The sequence below is a fragment of the Tiliqua scincoides genome, chromosome 14 (genome assembly GCF_035046505.1).
Source record: "Tiliqua scincoides isolate rTilSci1 chromosome 14, rTilSci1.hap2, whole genome shotgun sequence".
Taxonomy (NCBI): Eukaryota; Metazoa; Chordata; class Lepidosauria; order Squamata; family Scincidae; genus Tiliqua; species Tiliqua scincoides.
The window spans coordinates 10,667,706-10,687,705 of record NC_089834.1 but is presented as its reverse complement, the minus strand read 5'-3'; the positions used below and the strand labels follow the sequence as shown (position 1 = coordinate 10,687,705).

Sequence of the window (20,000 nt, the reverse complement as noted above, 5' to 3'; positions counted from 1 at the left end):
TAAGAGTTGCTAACCCCACAAGGCTGTTGTAAGGACTAAGTCAGGATAATATACGGGAAGTCCTTTGCATACTTGGAGAGTTGGGATTGTCACTCCCGAATCGGCCTTTTCAGCCACACTAGACGCTGTTCCAGAAACACCATTCAGAGCGCGATACCAGAGTCTCTCGAGACTGAAGGTTGCCAACACTTGGAGAGTATGAAACAAATGCGCAGTGTCTGTTATCAGGGACGTACGTATTTCCTGAAGTCGCAAGGATTAGTCTTTCGGGATTCAAATTCTTAACTTCAAGGTTGGGGCATGGATTTTGGTGCATGGCACATACAGAACCTGATTTGGGTCCCTTTCCCGTCACAGCACGTGTTTTGCGAGGAGTGTCTCTGCCTATGGTTCGACCGGGAGAAGACCTGCCCCCTCTGCCGCTCCGTGGCCGTCGAGACCCTCCGCTGCTGGAAAGATGGCACCACCTCTGCTCACTTCCAAGTTTATTAGCTTCCAGGCTAGACCCAGAAACAGGCTGGCTGAAGTTAACCATCTTTTTGTCCTCATTCAAAGGCATGGAGCTGGATCAGGGAGCAACTAGGACCCCGGCCCCTCTCTCAGGAGGTTAAGTAGCTACTGGGAGCAGAAAAGCCACCTTGTCACCCTGGCTTGTTTTTTTCTAAGTGGGTATTTCCATGAGCTCCTTTCCCCGGGGTTGTGGAGGCGAAACATTTACAGCCCAATCTTAGGCAGGTCCACTTGGAGGTAAGTTCCATTGTGTTAAATGGGACCTACTTCAAGGAAAGTGTGCATAGGATTGCAGCCTGCCGTCAAGGGTCTCACCTCCTTATACCAGAAAAGCAACAAACCACTGTCTCTGTTAACGATGGGTATTTAATGCAGTATTTCAAGAGTGGGTGAGAATCATGTCATGGAATGGAGTGCATCAGGATTGATTTATCCTATAGCACCACTGACGCGCACGGTGTTTTGCGGGGAGCGAAACAGGTCTCTGCCTTGAGGGGCTTGCATTCTAAATAGCACAGCAGCAGAGAGTGGGAAGGGGGAAAGAGGCAGAGGAGACAAGGGGAGAATATCTGATTTTTGGATTGCACGTTTAGTTGCGGTAGGAAGAGGTGCAAAACCATGCAGGCATTTAGCGTGGTCCAGCATCTACTTATAGTTGCCCCCCCCCTGTATCCGCTGTTTCAGTTATCCGTGGTTCTCAGCGCCCCCTGCTTGCTCATGAAAAAAATCTGAGTGTAATGGGCGCATGGGACGGGGGTGTATGGAGCATTGTACTTATAGGGTACATTATTATCTGCAGTCTCCATATCTGTGATGGGGGGGGAGCTTAGAGTGGATTCCCTACGGATACAGGGTGGGGATGCTGCTCTCTGTGCCCAAAATATCACTGCCCACAGGTTATCTATTTGTTGCACTGGAGGGTGCCTGCCTGATCAGCTCCCTGCTTTGAATGGGGTTGCACTGCCCCACAAGCAACCTTTGTACATCTATTGACGCAACAGCGGGACTTCTGTTTTGGGATGTTTGTGAGTGTCTTCCTTCCACCTTCCACCTTCTTGCCCCTTTCCCACAGCTCTGTGGTCCATCATTTAGCCATATCTTCCATGTGAGACCCCTCCTCGCTGGCCACAGAAACCCTCCTTCTACAAGAAGCATACCCTTCGGATAAAGCATTCCAATAGCCAACCATATAAAGAAATGGTATTATGTAATGCTCCGTGTGGGTGTGTATGCATTATGGTCTTCTTTGCTTAAAACGCCGTGTGACATCTTCACTTTTGTCTTCATATCTAAATGCCAATAAAACCTCATTTATTAACTGCCTTTTTCTTTCAGACAGCATTTAAGCGATGGATATGCCGCCCGTCCAACTTCACTAGGTGACCCCTATGCACATGGGCACACCCCAGTTCTCTTAGGACCAGAGAAAAACACTGTTCTCTCGAAGTTATCCCTGATTTTTATAGATCTCAACTGTGTTTGTTGCCTGCCTTTAGTTTATTTCAAAAGTCCAGAGCCCCCAATGTTCCTTCCTAGGGATGAAAGCCACCCCTCAAATCCCTGCTCCTTTGAGTTGCTCTTTCTTAAATAACCATTTTCCAGCTCAACAATCTCTTTTTCAAAATGGGCCCACCAAGACTGTACGCAGTATTCCCAATCTGTCGACCCAGTAGCTTTGCACCTTTATTAAAGTCATCTTTTCAACTGTTTCCTAACAATTCCAAGGATTTGCCTTTTTTGAGCTGGGTCAATGTTTTTTATGGTGCCATCTGCCACAACCCCAAGATCTCTTTCCTGATTTGTCCCATAGACCTCAGACCCCAGTGGTGTGCATACACTGATTATGTATTTGAAGCCGCTTCAGAGGGTAGAACGATCCTGGAAGGCCATGTCTATAAGGCCCAGTTGATCCAACCTGCCTCCCTTTTATTGCTGCAAGCGTTGCAACAGCCTTGAAGCTCACTTAAAGAGATCTGGAGGTGTGCAGCGGTTCTAGATCTTCCTAAGTGAGTCTTGAGGTTGACATGACAGCCAGTGCAATTCTTTCAGGGGTTCTTGAGGCCAGACCCTCCTCTTCCAAGGTGCTCTGAGTGGCTCCCACTGGGAGGATTCCTATTGGCTTTGGGGCGGGGAGGAAGAGAGGAGGAGCAGGAGGAAGGGCATAACTGGAAATTTGCTCCTCCAGACCTCCCAGGAACCAATGAGGCTAGGATACCAGGTGTGTGAAGGGTGGGGTGGGGGAGAGGAACCCCTTGTTTGTCCACCTGCCTGGTAAGCAAAGGAGGAAACAAGATGGGGAGAAGTGGGGGTGAGCTTGGGTCTTGGATCTGTGTAAAACAATCTGAAACTGGTGTACAAACTAAGTGAGATTTTTTCTGCCTCATTTTACATTTCACATCAAGCATCAAGTGCCATCTAACCTTGAATATTTTTGAGAGAGAGAGATTGTGCGCATGCGCCCGTACACCCTCTCCCTCACACACAAATGACAACAGGAGTCTGTTGGCTTTTTTTTTTTTTTTAATAAAGTCAATATAAATATGTACAAAGCCTCCAGCATCTGAAATTCCTTTTACAAAAGGGTGAGAAAAAGCCACATGTAACTGAAAACGAAACTAAGGCGTGACTGATTTCACCTGTGGTGTTCCAGCAGGGCATTTTTACACAGAAGGGCAACTCCGACTGGGTGTGGATTTACAATTGTCAGGAGCACAGTTAACAACTTGGCATTTTTCAACCCAGAGGAACTGCAGGAAACCTGGGGGGGGGGGGGAGAGAAAAACAGTGCAATTGTTTTCATCTCTCTCAAATGCCAATGGAATTAAGAACCATGGCGCAAAAGGAAGCCTGGGTTCCGATGATTGCTGGGCGCACTTTGCAATTTCTTGCATGGAATTCATTGATGCGTAAGAGACGGGACAAGCCCACACGCGGATCACCCCATTCGAATACGGGAATTTGCTCTGCATCCATGCGCTGAGAAGCGGCCCTCGACATCATGCGTGTGTTGCACGGACGTGGAACAAGCAAACAAACACCCAAAAAGAGCATATGCAAGAGTGATGACAGTGTCATTTCTGGGTAATGGTTGCTGAAGCAGCTCTTAGGCAAAGGCTTAAGAAATGATGTTCCAATGCCAAATTTGGCCTCTTGGATAGACACAGGGATGCTCACCCAGCATTTCCTTATATAAGAACATAAGAACAGCCCCACTGGATCAGGCCATAGGCCCATCTAGTCCAGCTTCCTGTAACTCACAGCGGCCCACCAAATGCCCCAGGGAGCGCACCAGGTAACAAGAGACCTCATTCTCGTGCCCTCCCTTGCATCTGGCATTCTGACATAGCCCATTTCTAAAATCAGGAGGTTGCACATACACATCATGGCTTGTACCGCGTAATGGATTTTTCTTCCAGAAACTTGTCCAATCCCCTTTTAAAGGCGTCCAGGCCAGACGCCAGCACCACATCCTGTGGCAAGGAGTTCCACAGACCAACCAAACGCTGAGTAAAGAAATATTTTCTTTTGTCTGTTCTAACTCTCCCAACACTCAATTTTAGTGGATGTCCCCTGGTCCTGGTGTTATGTGAGAGTGTAAAGAGCATCTCCCTATCCACTCTGTCCATCCCCTGCATAATTTTGTATGTCTCAATCATGTCCCCCCTCAGGCGTCTCTTTTCTAGGCTGAAGAGGCCCGAACGCCGTAGCCTTTCCTCATAAGGAAGGTGCCCCAGCCTCGTAATTATCTTAGTCGCTCTCTTTTGCACCTTTTCCATTTCCACTATGTCCTTTTTGAGATGCGGCGACCAGAACTGGACACAATACTCCAGGTGTGGCCTGACCATAGATTTGTACAACGGCATTATAATACTAGCCGTTTTGTTCTCAATACCCTTCCTAATGATCCCAAGCGCAGAATTGGCCTTCTTCACTGCCGCCGCACATTGGGTCGACACTTTCATCGACCAGATGTGGCAGTGACTTTGGGAGCATGCGCAAAGGTGAGGACATTGAGGAGGAGAAAATGGGAACCTGTTTCTCTCTCTCTGTGCGTGCGTGCGTGTGTGTGTGAGAGAGAGAGAGAGAGCTCCCTGGACAGAGGAGCACCTGTTAAAATGCTATTAGGATGAGGAAGCGAGTGAAATGGGAACCCCATCCCATCTGATTTACCCCACACTTCAGCCCCAACCTGCTAAGAGTTCATTTTTTTACGGTGCCACAAGACCATTCCAGTCTAATCCCATGCTGCACAAGTGCTGGTGCCGGGCGTCATAAAAAGTGCTGTAAAGTGCTTTTCAACACTTGGGGGAGTAAGTGGCGCTAGCAGGAAAGCCTACACCATCCTGCGGACACCACATCCCGCTCAACAGTGTTGCTTGGGGAGACAGGTGGAGGGTGGAACAGAGGCGGGGAGACGGTATTTCAAGGGAGAGGGGCGGTTCAGGGCCAGGAAGGGGTGGGGACAGTGTAGGAGGCCTCTGCTGTATCCTAACCCCTGCCTGGGCTTGTCAGCTTCTCGGGTAGCTGGAACAGACCTGAGTAGCCCCGTTGAGTAGGCTGGGGCCCAACATGGGTTAAGGGGACAAATGTTCCGATACCCCAGGTCAAGCCCTAGCAAGTGTTCCCTTATGCCAAGGACACTGCTTAATTTCAGCACTGGATACAGTGTGTGCCAGGTGACCCCAGTGCATCAGTGTTGGATAGGATCAAGCTGTTCCCCCCCCCTTTTGCTGTTACAAACTGATGAGGCTGCCCTTCAGGGGGTCAGTGAACCAGGGTAAGCAAGGAATAACTGGGGGAGCTTTTCAAAGAGAGGCTAGGAGTCACCCTGGGTACATGCCCCAAAGCAGCGAACCTGCTTACAGACCTAGCATCAAGATCCCTTCTGTCTTGGCAGCCCTGCAAACCCGGCAGTGGCTTGTCTCACGTCGCGCCTTCCAATGCTGCTTGAAAAGATTCCTAAGATCTTTCCTCCCTGTTGCATTATGCAGTGTGACAGGCAGACGATGAGCTCATCGCCTCCCCTGTTAGCTGCTTGGGTGCACAGCGCCTGCTGTTCACTGCCGACAACAGCGACTCTTCCTTCATCTTCACACAGTTTGTCCCAGTCCTCATCTCCCAGCCTGGCTCAGAAGCTTTGCAGGAGACAGCAGTGTGTGGCTAAGAACCCAGGCAGCACCCTGCTCCAAAAAAAAAATCCCCTCCCCACTGCTAAACAGGTGTGACGGGTCGAAAGATCAGGCCACATGTGTCATGTGCAGCTCTCACAAACAGAAGTCTGAATGCACCCAGCATTGCAAACAGGCTGCAGTCCTATGCACACTTTCCTGGGAGTAAGCCCCACTGAACCCAACAGGACTTACTTCTGAGTAGACATGCCTATGATTATAACAGACACCTTTTCAGTGTTGCCTCTTCTTTATTTAGCAGGGGGAGAGCTGCCAGCCCTATTCACTATCTCCAGAGGCTCTTTGCTGGTGTCCCTTCTCAGATTTTTGAGCCCTTCCGGGATGGGATTATTTCTCTTCCTGTTTCATTGGCTGCGCCAATCCCTTTGTGGACTTTTTATCTTTGGGGAAATATAAATATTTTTTTAGATGGTGCTAACAGAGAAAATGCACATATAAAATTCAAATTTGAATTTTGATGCAGACCAGCAAAGAAACCTCAGTCAGCCTCAAAATCCTAACCAGCTTTCTAGCACTGACATAGCCTCAAAAACTGCAGTGGGGAAGCAGTCAAGGAGTCCTCCTCAAGGTAAGGGCATGTTTGTTCCCTTACCTTGGGGCTACACTGCGGCTAGGTCAGTGCTGGAAAGTTGGTTAGGATGGCGCCCTAAGCCCTGGTTGAGAGTGGAGCGACACACGGAACTGGCTTACAGCACAGTCCTATGCCTGTCTACTCAGGTGGGAGCCCCATTATTGCAATGGGACTTATTCCCATGGGTAAGTGTGAATAGGACTGTAGACTTTTATGAGTCGAGCAGGTCTGAACTGCAATTCAAATGTGACATCAAATGGAGAACGAGATCCCATTTTATGTCACTGACAGTGGCATGCTTTCAACAGCCTGTAGGGGAATAGACAGCATGCAGACAACCAGAAAGGGAGCAGAAAGTTTTACGAGAGGGGCTCCTCTCTGTTTGCGGAAGGAGGAATCCAAAGATACCAATTATCCCTGGAAGGCATTAACAAGGATACATCCGTCGGCGAATCATAAACTGCACGTACGCTGGATGCCGATGGGCTATCTTGTTTCTCCACTGTTACCCTGCACATGCCCAATCTCGTCTGATCTTGGAAGCTAAGCAGGGTCAGGCCTGGTTAGTACTTGGATGGGAGACCACCTGGGAATACCGGGTGCTGTAGGTTTATACCATAGTCTTTCCAGACTGAATGTTGCCAACCATCTCCCTATACTGAACACTATCTCCCGATCTCGTCTGATCTCAGAAGCTAAGCAGGGTCAGGCCTGGTTAGTTCTTGGATGGGAGACCACCTGGGAATACCGGGTGCTGTAGGCTTATACCATAGTCTTTCGAGACTGAAGGTTGCCAACCATAGGCCTTCTGAAAGGCTTGGTGAGTGTCTTAGGGCTAGATGCAGGACACTAGAGTCCAATAAGCAGGTGGCTTGGGACCCAGAAGTGGGGCACCTGAACTCAGGTGGGTGAGAACAGTGCTGCCACTAGTCACCAGTTTGAGAGGGTCTTAGAGGCACAAGTCTCACTTGTGGTGGTTTGGACTTGTGGGCCAAACCACAATGTGGGCTTTGTGGGCCCACACATGTGGGCTTTGAAGGGGATGTGGGTTTTGAAGGGGTTGCTCTGACCAAACACCCTCGACCTTCAGTGGGACCCCTCATCTCGTGCCCACCTGCTTGCTCTCTCCTGCCGCCAAACCCCCTCTGCCTCTTGGCTCATTTTCCTGTCTCTGCCTTGCCTTTCTCTCCCTTTTGTGTTTCAAAACCGAGTTGCGCACTGTCGCCATGTCAACTGGGCTGGAAGAACACGGTGGCGGCACAAGCCGATTGGCTGAAAATCCGCCTGCCTGTTGATTACAGGCAGGGAAAGGTGGAGAAAGAAGAGCCCTTAGTGCTGGGCTTTGCCAGTGGGTGCATGGGCTCCTAAGAGTGAGCCCCCGTGTGGCCTAGTCCTTGACAAGTTGCACTAAGCCCCTCGCACAAAACCTGAAGAATGGAGAAACTCTTTGCACTCAAGCCCAGAGAGTGTGCAAGCCAGGTGCATGCACGACGGGAAAAGAATCCGTGTTCTTTTGAGAATGGCACATTCACGTACCCTGAGCCATTTTACAAGCCACTCTGCCAATCAAATCCTACTCTGTACAAGCATTTCTCCACCCCTCCTCATCCCAAAGGAGATGCTTTCGACACATACTGTCCCATCCACAGGCAATGGACTCTCTGAAAGGGCAGCCCTCGTCTTGCTCGTGCAACCACCGAACGCCCCGTGGCGCAGCGACTATAAAACCGCGACAGAGCAGCAGTGCCACCTTTGGATGGCGCAGAACTGAAAAGCTGCAGGCACTGGGAAACCCAAACTGTTAGGCTCGGAGGTGTCCACCTTACTGTCTATGCAAATGTGCTGCTCAGCTGCGCATGGAAGAGAGTGAAGCTGTTGTGGCTCTTACTACAATTCCTGAAACAGTCACCTACAGTTAAAATAACTGATCAAAGGCCATTTCAGTGGGTTTATTTTTTGCAAAGCCGGCTTGAGGGGTTATGTTTCTCGCTGCGTATAAGAAAATCAGAACAAAATCTCTCCTTGCAGGGAACTTCCCCTCCACCTTGATTCCTTTAGAAGGCACTTTGTGTGGCAAGCTAGTTGAACATAATGTCCTTTTCCACAGTCTCTCTGTGTGTTATCAGTGTTCCCTGCTTTCCATTTGCCCTAGTAGCAGTTTGGAAGTTTAATGTCTTTAAAAAAAAATTAAAAACAGAGGTGTGAAGTTTCAACCACGCCTGGAGTCCCCAGCTCCATCCTTACCCCTTGCCTTAGGTGGCTTGGAGGCTAGCTGGCATGATGTGGCGCTGGATGAAGGAAGGCACTCTATGCGTGCTCAGAGGTGCTCTTAACATTCTACAAGCTGAGCCCTAGCCCTGTTCATCTAGAGCAGGGCTGTCCAAAATTTTTGGCAGGAGGGCCACATCACCTCTCTGACACTGTGTTGGGGGCCGGGGGAAAAAAGAATTAATTTACATTTAAAATTTGAATAAATTTACATAAGTTTACATAAACGAATATATTAAAGATTAACTTATATGAATGATTGAAGGTCTTGCAATAGCTCAAGGCCTATAAAAGGCCTTACACAAAGCAAGGCTGGCCTTTCCTTTGCTGTCGCTACGGCATCACAGACGTGAAACAGCAAGCAGTGGAGGGAGTCCTCATCCCACAGCTAACACGAGAGGTCAAACAGTCGCCCTCACACTGAAAGTAGTTGTGTTGGGCCAGTGTGGGCCCCAGCAAGTCTCCGGAGGGCCAGAGGCTCATTGGAGATTGGGAGCTCCCTGAGGGCCGCATTGGGAGTCCTCGAGGGCCGCAAGTGGCCCCAGGGCCGGGGTTTGGGCACCCCTGATCTAGAGCTCCATGCAAGTATGAACCCTGTACAGCAAGGTCAGCAAGCCTGACTGCAAAAAGGGCAACCTCAAGCCTTGAGAAATTCATTTATTTTTTTTAAAGAAATCAGTTCAAAGAGCACCACTAGGGACTGCTGATTTTTTGTGACGTTCCCAAAAGCAGCCCCTGCAGGCTGGAAATGCCCATGACACCATCCAAGAAAGATGTATCACGACTTGTGCCTCTAATCAGCTGCCTCGATATTCAGCACTCAGCATATTCAGATACCCACAAGAGTACAATCTAAGGGCACAAAGGTAATATCTACTCGCCCACCCCCAGAGACATGTCCTCAGACAGAAAAAAGCTTTAGGCCACAATCCTAACCAACTTTCCAGCACTGACAAAAGGGCAATGCAACTCTGAGTTAAGGTCTCTGTGACTGCCCCACAACTGCAAGATGCAGCACATGCCCCACTGGCACAGCTATGCCAGTGTTGGAAGGTTGGTTAGGATTGCGCCCTTAGAGCATTAAGTAAAAGACAAGCCAACCATCCCCTGTTGGGCCGAAAATAATAATAATAATTCTGAATAACTATTGCCTTGTCAACTTCACCACTCGTGTGTGTGCTCTTCTGGTAGCTTGTTGCCAGTTTGGGAACCGTGCGCTACATCCATGCGCTACCACGCGCCGTAAATGTTTACACCAGAAATAGCAAATCCTCAGTGCACAGGTGCAAAATGAAAACCACCGCTGCATTTTTGCAACGTTGAACGGCAGTTATACGGCTACGAACCTGACTTGCACTAAACCGCAACCCCATAGCCCTACTTATCCGTGCCGCCTGGAGATCCTTTTAACCAGAGATTGCACTGGCCATTGACTATGTTGCAAGCGCTGAACCGCAGCCCTGCCGGCATAGATTTTTCACCCAGGTTCTGTTCTCACAGCCCTCACAGTGGATTTGACTCTACACTGAACAGAAGTGGGGTCAAGGAACCCTCCCTGCTTAACCTCCAATTGCAAGCATGAACCTAAGGCTTGAAAGAGGACTAAGGAGTAGCTACTCCACATGAAGTGATCTTCAAAACGCACCCTCCGACACGTTCTCTGTCCCGCTCAGGGGCCAGGTGTCATTTAAAGCTATCAAACAGGCAGGAAGGATGGAAAGGGCCCCCCCCCCCCCAAAAAAAGCATCTTGCCCTTCCTATAAATATGAATCACCAAAATACACATCTCCCAGTTTCACATTTGAGATCGTTCAACTTGGTTGGACTTGAAACAAAGAACGTAGCACCACGGAGACAGCTGTGCTCTAGAAAACTCCGTTAACAATAGCACCCGAAAATGAAAGGTATAGTGTTACGTCTCCTTTTGCCCTCCCTCTCCAACCTTTAGAAAGAGATATGTACATCCCACCCATAGGTATATATAGAGAGATATATACACACACACACACCGGTTGCAGCTGCTCCCCAGAGGGGCTAAAAACCCCACCCCTGTGACTGGGAGATGCCCAGCCGCAGTGAGAGTGGCTCCATGTCGTGCCAAACGCAGAAGAGACACCACCCTGCTGCGGGCAAAGGGCAGCAGCGGCGCACAGCCAAGGCGGCTGCGCGGAAGAGGACCGCCAGCCCAGCAACTCGCTCGCCACCCCCACGCCTCCGCTCGGCGAGGCACGCACGGATGGGCGGGTGTGCAGGTGGAAGGGTGACGTTCTCGATGGCGCCGTCTTCTCCTTCTGTACAAAAGCACGTTCACACACGTGCACCGGTTTCGCAGCTGGGCTGCACGGCAGATCCCGCCATCCATGTTTACTGGGGTCCGCTCTCAGCTTCCTTCCGTTCTCTTTCATCCCAGTCTTCACATCTTCTGCGCAGGCATGGCAATCCTAGAGGAAGAGGAGATCTTCCCAAGCACCCAGATTTTTCTTAAGCCTGAGAAGGGGGAGAAGAGAGAGAGAGAGAGAGAGAGAGAGAGAGAGAGAGAGAGAGAGAGAGAGAGAGAGAGAGAGAGAGAAAATTTGGTTTAAAATACATTATGACTTTCTCACTACTTAAGTGGGTTAGCAACAATAAAATAATACAGGTATTTATATACCGCCTTTCTTGGTCTTTATTCAAGACTTTATTCAAGGCGGTTTACATAGGCAGGCAAATTTAAATCCCCGTAGGGATTTTTACAATTGAAAGAAGGTTCTATCTTTCAAGAACCACAACATTCAGATGTTTCTTTCTGATCTGGCTTCACATTCTGGCCTCCATCCTCCCACGCTCAGAGCAGATGGAATAACTCGGCTCAGCTTGTCAGCTGCTTCAAGGTCGCATGGTGCCGGTGGCCTCGAACTGGCGACCTTGTGGATGTTATCTTCAGGCAGACGGAGGCTCTACCCTCTAGACCAGACCTCCTGCCTTAAGGTTCAAACCTATCAACAAGCAACCGTTTGAGCATGGGGACAGCATGTGATCAGTTTTGAAAGGTGAATGGAGAGGAAGAGGAAGCAAGGCAAGGTGGAGAGTGAAAGCGGTGTGTGGGCAGGGAAGGGCAGGCAGGTGGGTGAGAGATGGAAGGGACCAAAAACCTCCTCTAAGACCCTGAGCCTTGGTTACAGTGCAGGCCCAAGCCTCAGAACAAAATGGCGGCACCGATGTTCTGCGGTGACGCACTTCTGGCTTCTGATCCCCCTGTTGAAGACCTGTGCATTAGCACACTCTGTGGGGCAGCCCGCCTACGGTCTGTGGGCGGACAGGGACGTTTGTTCCTCCTCCTGCGAGAAGGAGCAAACTTTGGGCAGGAGATCTGGTCTAGAGGGTTCGGCCTCCATTTGTCTGAAGATAACATCCGAAGGTCGCCAGTTCGAGGCCACCGGCACCGTGCGACCTTGAAGCAGCTGACAAGCTGAAGCTGAGCTATTCCATCTGCTCTGAGCGTGGGAGGATGGAAGCCAGAATGTGAAGCCAGATCAAGAAAGAAACACCTGAATGTTATGGTTTCTTGAAAGATAGAAACCTCCTTTCAAATTGTAAAAATCCCTACGGGGATTTAAATTGCCTGCCTATGTAAACCGCCTTGAATAAAGTCTAAGGAGAAATCTGAGGACCAAGAAAGGCGGTATAGAAATACCTGTAGTATTATTACTATTTATTTTGTCTCCCACTGATAAGCTCGCTACCCCGGAGAAGCCGTTGTCTTCCTCTGAGCTCCGCTGTGTTTTCGTGTACAAACAGCGCCCACTGCTGAGTCAGCTGGCCAAGCCCAATCGCGAGGGCAAGGCCTCTGCGCTTTTCCCCGCTCGCCGGACTTCTGTGCCGCTCGGCGGGCGTTGCCTCCGGAAAAACCTTCTCGGTCCAATTTGAATGCAGATAATTAACTCCGCGGAAATTTTTGACGGAGCAGCCCTGAGCGTGCCCAGCAGCCGATGGCAGACGAAGTGGCTGGCAGTCCCGCTGGCGCGGGCCCAGGCTGGCAGTGGCCCTGGCAGGGAAAAGCAGGGTTTCTAATTTAGCCCGCTGTGCCACATCTCGGCTGAGAGAGCAAAAAAAAAATACAACCGGGCGCCGCGTGCCAGGCTGGCACGCGTGTGCCTGGCTGGGCCTTTCAAGGTGATGTCAGCTCGCCTGTTTAGCAGCTGCAAAAAGCGCGGAGTGCTTTCGGTGATGGAGAGTTTGCAAACGAGCGGCCTGACTTTGCGCCCGGCAGTCGAGCCGCATCGCTTCACAAGCCGGGGAAGTGAAGAGCTGAAAGGCAGCTCCCTCTGGTCTCTGCTATCGAGCGGAGGATTAAAAGCCCCTGGATGGTTGCGCCCCCCCCCCAAAAAAAAATGATATCTCTGCAAGGGAAGGCCATCGACAAGAGGATTAAGGACTGCTGGGTCTGTGCATGGAGAGTACCAGCCGCTCAGAAAGTGTGTACGGGAGGTCATTTCCCAGTCGCTGCAGCCCCATGGAACTGGCAAAGGGTAGGATCACCTGGGAGGGCAAGGGGAGGAGATTGACAGAAGAGTACCAGAAGGAAAAGAAGTGGGCCCAAGAGGACCATCATGCCTAGTGAAGAAAAGGCCACCCCCCTGGGGAAGATTAACATCCTTCGCTGATGCTACTGATACACTTGAGCTTGCTTTTCACAAGGAAAGGCAGGGCGCACATCGGAGAAACAAACAAGAAAGGCTTTGCAACGGGGGGGGGGAACAAGAGAAACAAAGGAGGAGGAGGAGGAAGCACAGGTGCCTGTGTGTGTGTTTGCAACACTTAAGCTAGGAGGCTTCAAGGCAACTGCCTATAAGGCAGGAAAGCAATTTCCAGCATTGCTTGTCTCATGTATGTGCCTGTTGTGAACACGGCCGGTGGAAGACTCAGAGCAAAAGGGAGTCACGTTTTGCAACAAAAAAAGATGTTGCAGGTTTTGTTTCGGGCAAGAAAAAATAAATCAGGGGACACGACGACACAATCAAGGGTACAGCATTAAGCGTGGTGTGGAGAAAGCAGAGGGAGAGACTTGTTCTCCCTCTCTCGCTACGCTAGAACCCGGGGGAGGGGGGGTCATCCCATGAAACTCCTTAGTGGGAGATTTAGGACAGAGAAGGCGGTACTCTGCATAGTGCTTTCTTAGTCTGTGGAACTCATTGCCACTGGATGCGGCGCTGCCTTTCTCGGGTAGCTGTAAAAGGGGATTAAGGGCATTTGTGGGGGACAAGTCTATTGGTGGTCATGCTGGTTATGTGCTACCTCTGGGTTCAGGGGCAACGTGCAGGAGTGTAATGGTAGGAGAGAACGGTAGGAGAGAGAAAAGTCTTTTATTTTTCCTGTTTTCTTTGCTCTGACCCAGCAAGGTTTTTCTTATGTTCTTAAAGCCCTTCTCTAGACCGGTTTTTGTGTGTTTTTGCAGCAGTTCAGTTGTTTGAGCAACACATATTTGTGCTCCCCTGGGTGACATGCTTTGTCAAGAACTATGGGTCCCAGAGTTCTTTGTACATAAGCAAAAGAGAGGGACGAAGCACCCTAAGAAGCAAGGACTTTGATCCTAGAGGCAGTGGGAGCCAGAGCTGCTAGACAGGATTTATGGGATTCTGGTGTCTGCGTGACCAAGGACCTGTGTTATAGGTTTGTTCTTTGGGTCCTGTCTTAGAGATGATTCCTAGAGATAGTGCTCTTTGAGCCAATTTCATGCTCCGGGTTTCATGCTCCTTAGGGTCTATTTACTGCCAAGGGCAATGCGCAAGTCAAGGATGTATAAAGAGGTGACTCTTTTCGAGGAGCCAGAGCAGATAATTGCCTTTCTTAAAGTTCTGAATGAGGATGGACCAGTGTGTGGGTGGGTAAAGAGACCCCAATTAGGACTGCAGGCCCAGAAATGAAATGGGAACTCAGGCTGCAATCCTATACATGCTTTCCTCAGAGTAAGCTCTATTGACCACAATGAGACTTACTTCTGAGTAGACAGGGCTGGGCTGTCTGCTGAACTCACATGCCCTGTCCTGGATCCTGAAAGACACCCCACTGACCTTTTGTGAACCGGAAACCAGGGACTTCCTGTTCTCAGATGGTTTTGTTTCCTACTTGAGCTCCAGGTGCCAGTGACTGACCCTAGGAAATGTCCTCTATTTGTGGGTTGTGGACTCCACCCTTGCCATCTAAGGATTTATTCAGCTTCATCGGTATAAGAGCAGGTGTCTACCAGTTTGGCAGAAATCATACAAATGGTGTAGCTTGGTGGCCAAGAGAATGTCCCTCAAATTGGGACTTCCCTGGCTTGAGATTCAAACCAGGTTCACTTGTGCCATGATCTCATTTGACAGCCTCAGGCAAGTCACTCCCTCTCTGCCTCAGTCTCCCCGTCTGTAATCTGGCAGGTAATATTCTGACGGTTGCAATCTTATATTTTCCTGGGGGTTACACAATGGAATTTCACTTCTGAATAGATATGCTCAAGGATGGTGCTGTCACCTTACAAGGTTGTCGTTAAGGACGACATCACGTCCGTACAGGTGGGGCTTTTCATACTCAGAAATGCTTATTAAGGATCACGCCCCCTTTGCACAGCTGTCACATACCCACCACATCTCGGCGCCGTGCAATTCCCCATGAGCGGGAGCGATGGCACAACCTCCAACCTTCAGAAGCGACCGACAACTGCACAAAATGAACACGAGCGGCTCGCCAAACAAAATTAAGCAAGAAAGAGATGGATGGCTGGGAAGCAATCAGGATGCAACAGGAGGGATGATCTAGATTAACACAGATGGCAAGGTGGGAGATGGGCTGTGTGTGGGGCTTGCCTAGTTCATTATCTCCCTGTTTGGTTGTATTTGCATCTGTACCAACCCGGGCTTGGAAAATCCCCAGAAGACTTGGATGGCTTTCTTCTCCCTGATGCAGAGCAGGCCAAGAGCCTGGTGCAAGTCTGCTTGCCTGGTCCTCCCAATTGAGTCCCTTCCACACTATTAAGGGTGCACATTCATTGACAGAATGAATGGAATCCATTTGAGATGGAAAGATGGGTTGTTAGCTGTGATTTGGGGAGCAAACTGGAGAGTCTCCTGGACCAGATCTGACCACGGGGGCATGCTTTGCCCACCTCCGCTGTGAGCTAGGAAAGATTCCTTCTTGAAGTCCCCAACTTTTATTAATTTGATAACACGCTATTATTTGAAATAGCGCCTTCAGCCTAGGAAGGCAGCTCATCTAAGAGAAGGAAACTCTGACCTCAAACCTCCACTGCCTTGTGGCTACATCCAGTTGTGGAAAAGGCTTCAGGAGTCAACCTCGAGGAAAAATCAGGAGCCGGAGTCCCTTAGGCAGTTCATGGCTGAACACAGTCATGTTCTGGCAACTCCTGCGACGCCGCTGGAACCAACCGTATTGGCTTCTGCCTTTCCATTGGACCATTCCAGCGACGTGGAGAGGGGGGATTTGCTGCATGGGTAACAGCCTATCCTCCATACCTTCTTTACCCAGGCTTCGCGCACTGGAGAGGACACTCCAACTTCACCATACGGCGTCGGCACAACACGGGAAGCAGCAGTTTACAGACCAGGGACAGACTGCACTTGCTCCCGGTGTGGAAGGGATTGTCACTCCCGGATTGGCCTTTTCAGCCACACCAGACGCTGTGCCAGAACCACCTTTCAGAGCGTGATGCCAGAGTCTTTCGAGACTGAAGGTTGCCAATACCTAATACCTATTATTTGAGATGAGACTCAAGTGACTGGTACATAAGCATTCGACATGTGGATCTTTGAAACAGCAGCGCAAAGACACCAAAAGGCAGTGGGTGTTCCATTCACACAGGACGTTCGGCACGCATCCTCAAGGTGGCAACATGAATTTGAGCATGGTAAGAGTGTCATGCTGCCCAATGACAAAGATCTGACACAATCTTCTTCCAGTCTGCAGCTCTGTTGGTGTAATATCACATGTGGGGCTCATGCAATTTGGGTCGTAACCTCAAGGGACTCCGTGCACATGAATCCATTCATTGGCTGGTTGACCCCGTGCAATGGGATTGTTCAGTTGACTGTCTAGCATAGAGCCCCTCTGTTTTCAGAGTTATTCATGTCTTAAAATTCACTCAGGAAAAAACCGCATAATTGGACCTACGTAACTACACCTCATCATCTTCAACCCTGCATCTGTTAACACAACCTCTTGCCAACAAAAATCTACAGAAACACACAAGTCCCTAATATGCCATCCTACACATGCTTTCCTAGTTGTAAGCTCCGCTGAACACAGTGCGGCTTAATTCTGAGTAGACAGGAATAGGGTTGTACTGACAGTGACACAGACATCACAAGTCATAATGAAGAACATAGCTGGATCAGGCCCAAGGGTCACCTAGTCTAACCTCTTGTTCCTTATAGTGGTCAACCACACACTCTAGGAAGCCCGCAAGCAGAAGGTGTACGAAGAGGTCCTTTCTGCCCAGCCTACATCACTGGCCAAACCGTTTCATTGGATGACTCCTGATTCTAGTGTTGTGAGAATAGCGGTTTGACCTCAGCCTCCCCATTCCTAGTTCAAGGCTGCAATCCTATATATGCACACCTGGGAGTAAGTCCAACTGAACTCAGTGAGACTGACTTCTGAGTAGACATGCATAGGACTGGGCTGCAAGAGTCCACCCACTACACCAGTGGTTCTCAAACCTTTAAACACCGGGGTCCACTGTTTAGAATGACAATCTGTCAGGATCCACCAGAAGTGATGCCATTAACCTGGAAGTGATGTCATGGCTAGATGTGACATCATCTATTTAACCACCATCAGCCAAAGGTTCCATTACACAGCATTCTCATGCTGTTATTTTGCATGGCTTGGAATTCAAACATTCCAGCTCAGAAGTCAAAGCAGAGCACAGACTTGGACCCTTCTCCAACCATACAGCCCTCCCCCGTTTCCAGAGTCCCATCTTCCCACCTATTCAGGGCAAAGCTCCAGGACTCTTTCCCAGCCGGAGCCTGTCCTGAGTGGCAGTCCTGGTTGGCAACCTTCAGTCTCGAAAGACTATGGTAGAAGACTACAGCACCCAGTATTCCCAGGCGGTCTCCCATCCAAGTGCTAACCAGGCCTGACCCTGCTTAGCTTCCGAGATCAGACAAGATCGGGAGATAGTGTTCAGTATAGGGAGATGGTTGGCAACCTTCAGTCTCGAAAGACTATGGTGTAAGCCTAAAGCACCCGGTATTCCCAGGTGGTCTCCCATCCAAGTACTAACCAGGCCTGACCCTGCTTAGCTTCCGAGATCAGATGAGATCAGGCATGTGCGTGGCAGTCCTGCACCCTTATTTTCAGCTCTGCATTTTCAATGGCAGCTGAGATGAGGGCTACATGACCCACCTGAAACTGGCTCACAACCCACCTAGTGGACACCGACCCACAGTTTGATAAACATTGCACTATACTAGGCTATCTCCATCTAAATGCCAAGTAGCATTATCCCATATGTGGGAGGTGGTTGCAATTCTTTATGCATTCATTTATTCATTTTATTTAAAAGATTTATACACTGCCTTTTCTATGCTCAAGGTGGTGTACAGTATAAGAATAAAAATAATACACAGATGAAAACATCTTTGCTTTCAGCATGCACAGGGACAATACACAGCCCACAGTTCTCCCAATGAAGAGGGTCCTACGTTCCTCCATAGTTAAAACTAGAATCTCAGAAAGCAGGGTCAGTAGGAATGGATGATGAAGACCCTGGAGAGCTGGTACCCATCCAAGCAGACCACACCGGGCTAGATGGATCAATACCCTGACCTGGCCTAAGGCAATCTCATACATTAGGAAAAATATTTGATTTGCATGCAGAGGCTGGGTTTGATCCCTGGTGTATTCAACCACCAGCCATCAGAATAAATATAAGTGGGAGCCTTGCAGCAAAACGTAGCTGTGTGTACAGCACAGAAGCGATAAAGCCTCTGCCCACATGTTCAGGGCACGTGCAAAAGACCCTATGCCAGAGGTGACCCTATGCTAGATGCCTTTAAAAGGGGGTTGGACAAATTGCTGGAGGAAAAATCCATTACGGGTTACAAGCCATGATGTGGATGTGCAACCTCCTGATTTTAGAAACGGACTATGTCAGATGCAAGGGAGGGCACCAGGATGAGGTTTCTTGCTATCTGGTGTGCTCCCTGGGGCATTTGGTGGGCCGCTGTGAGATACAGGAAGCTGGACTAGATGGGCCTATGGCCTGATCCAGTGGGGCTGTTCTAATGTTCTTAACTACAATTCCCAGGAAGCCTTGCAGGTCTCTTGTTATCTGGTGTGCTCCCTGGGGCATTTGGTGGGCCGCTGTGAGATACAGGAAGCTGGACTAAATGGGCCTATGGCCTGATCCAGTGGGGCTGTTCTTATGTTCTTAACTACAGTTCCCAGGAAGCCTTGCAGGTCTCTTGTTATCTGGTGTGCTCCCTGGGGCATTTGGTGGGCCGCTGTGAGATACAGGAAGCTGGACTAGATGAGCCTATGGCCTGATCCAGTGGGGCATGTTCTTAGGTGGTCCAGAGTTCTTATGTTCTAGTAAGGTCCAGGGCTAATTCTGGTTGCAAGAGCTTCCAGTTCGATCCTCCAACTACTCCCTGCCTGCGGTATGCTGACACTGGTGCCTCCCACTCAGATCTCACCATTTCTTTCCCAATTGTCATTTTAGTGCTTGTCTGCATGGAAGATGGGTGCCGCCACATGCTGACCAGTCAGCCTCACCGGGACTGAGCATGAACACACACTGCCATCTGCCCAGGAGCAGTGCAGGTCTCAAAGAACTGGCTAGCAGCACACAAGACAGAAAGACAAGGAAAGGAACGCTTGATTTTCCTCTCCAGAATTCCTCCCAGTCAAAAAACGAGGGCTGCAAAAAGGGGAGATGAAAGTGGGCAGTGAATGTTCAAAAAAGCATGGGATACGCAATATATATTTATGCTTACAGAGCTGGAATCAAAGTTATGACGGTTGTTATAAGACGACATTGTGATTCATTCACGATGGTCATGCCTGTCTGTACAATTTCCACATCACAGTGGAGCTTCTCAGCCTTACTTTGCATATTCCTGCCCCCTTAAGCCCTTGGTAGCAACTATTTGTAATCCACTGTTGCTTTCATCCACATAAGCTAAATGGGTCACATGTAAACTGAAGATTGCTCCACCTGTGCTGGGTCTAGATTGGCTTTCCACTTGCAATAAAAAGTCAGAGGTCTCCGCCCCAGGGAGCTCTCAATATAAATTTAGACAGCCAGGGGGGAAGGCAAGAGAGGACAAGTTGGGGGGCAGTAAAGGAAGTATGCATCACATAATGCATGGATTTGTTGATGGTACACTCAGCCACAAGATGGTGACGGGAACTGGCAAAGGATAGCGGTGAAGAGATTGAGCTGAGAATCTGGACCTCCCCAGTTTGTATCTCACTTCCTC

General features: G+C 49.5%; 1 protein-coding gene and 2 pseudogenes across 2 annotated transcripts in view; 2 read left to right on the top strand and 1 right to left on the bottom strand.

Annotated features, from left to right (window-relative positions):
• RNFT2 (ring finger protein, transmembrane 2) overlaps nucleotides 1-1,552 on the top strand; it is a 23,272-nt gene extending 21,720 nt beyond the window's left edge. For both annotated transcript variants that reach the window (XM_066609860.1, XM_066609859.1), the window contains one exon: nucleotides 358-1,552. In XM_066609860.1, the coding sequence (XP_066465957.1) occupies nucleotides 358-492 (135 nt within the window). In that variant the 3' untranslated portion in view covers nucleotides 493-1,552. The remainder of the gene's footprint in view (nucleotides 1-357) is intronic.
• Nucleotides 1,553-6,762: 5,210 nt separating this feature from the next.
• Nucleotides 6,763-6,881, top strand: LOC136634615 (5S ribosomal RNA; annotated as a pseudogene).
• A 10,873-nt stretch (nucleotides 6,882-17,754) lies between these two features.
• Nucleotides 17,755-17,870, bottom strand: LOC136634937 (5S ribosomal RNA; annotated as a pseudogene).
• Nucleotides 17,871-20,000: the final 2,130 nt, after the last annotated feature.